We start from the raw sequence: 6186 nt of genomic DNA, 5'->3' as shown, positions 1-6186 counted from the left end.
AAGTCCTCTGGTCCTAGTCTACACACACATGAAGAAATGTTCGAGTCTTTGCGAAAACAATTTAGGGTGTTACAGCCTAATTCCTGTTGCGTCGCCAATAAAATGCTTCTAAACTCATCTAAAGCACTCATAGGGCTTCTGTATTCGTTCTCCAGGTCTTTACGGATGCTATTATGGATGAATCCAAAAAAAATTAACCCGGACCCTCGACACCTAAAAAATCTGTGGGCTAACACACACGATAAGCTGGCAAAATCACCTAACTCCTATTGCGTCTCCAATAAAATGCTCCTAAACCCCTCTAAAGCGCTCCCGCGGTTACTGTAGTCATTTTCCAAGTCGTTACGGATGCTACTATGGATGAATCCAAAAAAAAATTACCCGAACCCTCAACAACTAAAAAATCTGTGAGCTAACACACTCGATAAGCTGGCAAAATCGCCTAATAAAATGATTTCACAAGAGATTTGATTCTTAGAGAATTATTCTTTGAAAGTAGTTCATTATTCCCGAAGGTGAAGATGCAAACCTGGAAGTCCACCTGTTGTCTCTGTGCAGACACGAGTAAGACATATATGGTCTACCTGTAACTCGATTGTTTAGCAATAACAAATAACTTTTGTACTACTTTGAAACTGAAATTGCGCATCTGAGACATACCTGAGATAATTTTATCTTATGCTCCATGCAGAAACGTCGTAATCCCTATGTCATGAGCAATGCTTTAAGGATTAACACCTTACAAGTGTTTCTTATAAGTTATAACATATTACTATCACTCAAGAGTTACCTCTCCATCGTTAAATATGAATCTTTCGTGATCGAAGCAGAGAAGAACAGACGGGGATGTTTCTTGTGTATCCATTCCTGTCCCCAAAATCTGTAATAAACAGGAAAGTAGCAAGTTCTCGGTTATCAAAAGAATCAATTTTTTTAAAATATAATAACATTATGAAACAATAAGTAACAACTATTCCAAAAGACCAATATCATACTTATATTGTTCTTTTGTACTTAAATCCCCAATAGACATTACAATCTATCGATTACGAGACCTATGTATCACTACGCCGCTAGTTCTTAAGACGTCTGAATTGAATACAAATTTGAATAATTAAGATGTTGTTTTTAGATTTGACTAATGAATAATTTAAGACTGTTTGTTTTTCAATATCTGAATGTGAATAATTAATTTATTTGTAAATATAATAAATATATCATTCAAAATAAAGAAAAATTATAAATTTTAAAAATAAAATATTTAAGCTCGTTAGTGATAGTGCAGATGGTTTGTAAGAGTTATGATGGTAATGGTTGGTGTAAGTGGCTAGTAATGATAATGAAAGTTGTTGTGATGGTGGAGGTGGTTAGTGTTGTAGTAACTGACATGATGGTGGTGGTTGGTAGTGACGCCGTTGATTGTAATGATGAAGTTGGTGATGTTAGTAATTGAAAGTTTTCATAGTGATGGTTGAATAATGTGTGGTCATTGACGATGCGGTGGTAAATTGTAAAGCTTCACTCTCTTAAATTAGAGCTTAGCACATAGAAAAATCAAAGGCAATAGGACAGTGGCAATGGCACATTAGGGATATTGAGGTACAAAATTAAATTGGATTAAAGTTAATTTAATTTTAAAAAATGAAATTTAGGTATTTCAAATGCTATTATCACGCTTTCAGACATATAACTCAAACGAATTTGTAAAGGACTACAAAATCAATTAATGTAAGATTTGCGGAAATGGTGATCACAATAACAGGGTAAATAAAAAGACATTTACATTTTGTATTGCTCGAGTATTGTCCTCGAAAGAAAAAAAAAGTGTGATTACAATATTTTTCAATAAACATAAAATTAGAAATACACTTACGGAAACAACCTCTCTATCTTCACGAGGTAGTGGTAAGGTCTGCGTACTTCTTACCCTCCTCAAACCTCATTTATGGGATTTCACTAGGTATGTTGTTGTTGTATAAAACTAGAAATACATTGTCATAATAGGTTTTCTTCATTCTCAAAGTATGATGAGAGTTTGTCTCTTAACATGTCAACCTCAACTCTTCCTTCAACCTGTTGACCAAAACAAAACAACACAAATTAGGAAAACATAAAAAAAAAAATCAACTTCATCAAGATCTATACGACACACATCTGACAATATTTTTGGAGGATCCCAGCAATATAATCCACATTATATCGATATACTGGGTGGGGATTTAAGCAATAGAAATAAATTAAAAGGATATTTAATAATACATTAAATAAATATCTACTAATATAATCATACGATCATTCTTTATAGTATAAGAAATATTTGCTCTTTTTGATTCTCAGTAGTACATTTTAGTTTTGGTCTTGTGATAAAATGATTTTTTATAATTCTTGATTAAGCGGTAAGTGAATTTTAGACACCATACTATAAAAAAGAAGACAAAAAGATATTTAATATAACAACATTACGTAATCATATAAGTGCAGTCTAGAGAGGTTGTTTTCGATAGACCATCGACTCAAAAGAAAAGGTTTTGAAGAAGAATTACAAGAAAAAATATAACTGTAAAACAACAAGATACAAAGTAAATGCAGCAACAGACAGAATGGATATTTAATAATACCTGAAAATGTAAGGTATAGAATACTCCATCTTCAAAAGTTCCAAAAGAAGTTGCATTTAGTAGAACAAGTCCTTCATCCTCCAATTCTGAAATAGCCTCACCAATTGAACCTTTATTATTATTCAAAGTTGATATTTGAACCACTATTTCTTTATCACCTAATTCACTTGTTGTAATAACTAATGAAGAATTTTCAATTCCTCCTTTTCTTCTTTTTTGCTTGTTAAAATCAGCTGAATTTTTTTTATTGGAAATAATTGTTGATGTAAATTCTTCTTTCTTTTGAATCAATCTTTCCACTTCACTTTGTAACTCCGGTATGTACTTGAGAATTCTTGATACTGTTGATGGAATACTTAGTTTTTTCTGTAAACATGAAGAGAATAGAGAAGCCTCATGAGCATATGATGAAAAATCTTACTTTAAAATTGATAACTATATATAAGTGTACATAGGTTTAGGTTTAATATAATGTCGGGCTAAAACAACTTAAAGATACTCTTTTATAATATTGTACGTTTGAATTGAAGCTCCCGCGTTTTCTCAAAAGGTCTCACATCAATAAAACTATCATATATAGCTTCTTCTTTTTCTTAGCTATCTGTATGAGACTTTGTTCGCATACACCCTCCTTGAACTAAGTTCCACATGCCCATCATCAAGATTCATGGGATAATTTGAAATTTACTATGTGACACCAACATCATCCATGTATTTATGACCACCAAAGTGCCCATAGACTTCTTTTTGTGTGTGTACATTTTCAAGCTATCGGTAAAGATAGTAAAAATCAGCTTGTATATCGATAAAGACAATAAATCAGGCCTTATGTCATCACTTTCTCAATTTATTCGTCTCATTGAACCATTAACTCTGACATTAGTTATTGGACTCTAAAATAACTCAAAATACACTTTTAATTTGAATTAAAATCGCATGATTTTTCTCGAAAAATATCAGACCATTAAAAATATCCTTCAGTATATAAAAAAGAGTAATAATTGAAAAAATCAAAATAAAAAATCATACCGTATGATCAGAAGCAGGAAGCAAAGAACGAAGAGAAGAATATAAGCCGTTGATTTTCTTTCTACGATCACGTTCACTTGCGTTATGATTGAGCTTCTTCACCGTCTGATCAGGTTGATGATGATCACCACCGTTGATAATAATCTGATCAAAAAAATTATTTGGATCACATTGTTGAAGCCTTTTTTGAGATGAATTTGAAGTTTCTCCACTATTTGTTGATTCATGGCTTATCAGATCCTCCAAAAGCCACCCAAAATTATCATTAGTAGTAGAAAATAAAGGAGAAGAAGAAATGGCTAGCATTTTTTGTTAATTAACACTTAATTTTTCTTCTTTACTACTAATTTGTCACTACGACATTAATATTGTCGTGATATTTATAATAATGAGAATCTATACATCATCGACCATAACAAGTGAGATAAATTAATATTATTTCTTAAAATAACAAGTAATAGAGTAGTTGTGTAATTCCATAGCCAATGCTTATTTACATTAAAAATGTGTCAAGTTTGTAATACGCAATGCGTGTGGAAACCCTGGCATGCACGAGCCTTGAGTCAAACTTTACTTATAAGCTCGAGTAGTTAGTGGCCATGTCACGTGCATGTAAGCATGTTTAATTAATCTATACTATATTAAAAGCATTAAGATTCGTAAAAATTATTTTTTAAACTTTTTGTCTTTTCATTAAAAGACTCTGTTTTAAATAAAATTATTTTTTCACCATTTTTTTTAAATAATTATTATTCTAATATTTAATATTTGAAATTAATTAAAGATCTTTACTTATTGTAATAGATAAGAAGTCCTGATATTTAATACTTTAAAATTGATTAAAAATTCAACTCCTTAAACATTTCCTGATTTGAATCTAATTCTAATGGTAATTTGTAACCATACTCTTATAATAATATTTCGGATAGTTATTTAGTTTTTAAAAATCTAATAAAGTCAAAGTGTGGAATATTTTAATAAATAATCTTCTACAGAAAGGATTTATATAAGGAATAATAATTTTTAAATTTAAATTTCTAATAATAGGAGTTTCTTTAAAATATTCATAACCAAGTAATTATTAAATCTTTATCTATTTGTACTAGGTAAAAACTCCTAATATTTTATATTTTAAAATTGACTAAATTTAGTTAGAGTTCTATTAAGGAGAAAAACTACCAACGGTGTGGCCTGACTTTGAATTGTTTTTTTAACATATTGTTGGTTAATCTGACAAACATAATACGGTAAGGTAATAATTTTAGAGTGCTAATTAAAATAATTTGAGAGACTAATTCGATACAAGCACTACTAACCCAAGCAGAATTGGAATTATAGTATATGTTACAAAGATTTTTTTTTCCTTTGCACCACGATCATCATACGTATTTTTAAAATTTATTATTATCTATCTATTTTGGATCAAATTTTACAAGTCTTTTATTTTGATTTTGTTTCAAGTCATCTTCTTGCATTCATATTATCATCATCCTTTCACTTTTCTTTATTTTTTTTAATTAATAAGTTTTAAAATTATATATGAGTTAATACATAATCAACAATTGTTAATAGATTCTCCCATTTTGATAATTTCTCTTTGTTTTTTAGTTGGAATTTTTTAATAAAAAAATTGGACAAAATAAGCATGTTGCCGCCGAATGATATAGCCATTGGATTTGTTCAACAAAGAGATTACCCACATAACAATTCTTATATTCTTATATTTATTATTTTATAATGTTCAAGCTTACTATAATTGTTGATGAAGAACCAAGCTATTCAATAAGTCCAAAAATTGAGGGTCTCTAGAATAATACTTCTTTTATAGGACATATGTGTCTACTTGTTCAACTTTATATAAATTTAAGTGTCTATTTGTATGCATCCAAAGTTAGAGTGCATAAATAGTAATTGAAATCAAGTTAAATGGCATATTTATATAGTATGCATATAAAAAAAACTATGAAAATAGAATGGGTGAAAGAAGGGGGAGTTGGCTGTAATTGAGACAATTCGGATGGCTGATATGGAATTTTTCGAGATAGTTAACCACTTTTTTAACCGTGAGAGGGATCATATCTAGAGTAGATACCGAATCTCATTCCTTATCAATTTCCGATGAACAGTCACTCACTTTTGACAGTTATACGATTCCAGAAGATGATCTAGAATTGGGTCAATCATCACAAATAGGATGGTCATTGGTTGGAGTTTTGGGGTCATTGTGAGGTAAAAAAGGATATCTTGTATTAATAGGAACATAAATACTGACAAATTAAAAATTGAACCGAATAGAATTAATTAGATTTGGTTTTAACATTTTTTTTTTTAAAAAAAATGATATTCAATTAAATTATTGATTTTAGAATTTTGATTCTTCGATTTAACTGAATCTTTCATGCTTGAAGTTGTTGTATGGTGTATGCTTCATTGCTTTGGTTGTCTTACTGATTGGTTGTTGTTGTTGTTTCTTTATCCATTATTTTCTATGGGATTCCTTTATAACTTATTTCTTTCCTCACTATTTTTGATATGCTTT

The 6186-nt window shown here is 29.9% G+C and overlaps 1 protein-coding gene across 1 annotated transcript; it reads right to left on the bottom strand.

Moving 5' to 3' along the window:
- Positions 1-1995: 1995 nt before the first annotated feature.
- Positions 1996-3953, bottom strand: LOC129877870 (transcription factor ORG2-like). Its single transcript, XM_055953403.1, has 3 exons — positions 3648-3953; positions 2619-2984; positions 1996-2073 (listed from the first exon to the last, which is right to left on the bottom strand). The coding sequence occupies exons 1-3, from the start codon at positions 3951-3953 to the stop codon at positions 1996-1998; spliced, it is 750 nt and encodes a 249-aa protein (XP_055809378.1).
- Positions 3954-6186: the final 2233 nt, after the last annotated feature.

This window comes from Solanum dulcamara, chromosome 12, assembly GCF_947179165.1.
Source record: "Solanum dulcamara chromosome 12, daSolDulc1.2, whole genome shotgun sequence".
Lineage (NCBI taxonomy): Eukaryota > Viridiplantae > Streptophyta > Magnoliopsida > Solanales > Solanaceae > Solanum > Solanum dulcamara.
Note: the sequence above shows the minus strand (reverse complement) of the source record. Positions and strands in the feature narration are given on the sequence as shown.

Bases quoted from the DNA above. Each gene is read 5' to 3' on its own strand.
- LOC129877870 (XM_055953403.1), bottom strand. From the start codon at position 3,953: ATGCTAGCCATTTCTTCTTCTCCTTTATTTTCTACTACTAATGATAAT. The intron at 2,985-3,647 runs GTATGATTTTTT...TCATGTTTACAG, and splicing joins TTCCTGCTTCTGATCATACG to AAAAAACTAAGTATTCCATC. The intron at 2,074-2,618 runs GTATTATTAAAT...TTTGGTCAACAG, and splicing joins TCTATACCTTACATTTTCAG to GTTGAAGGAAGAGTTGAGGT.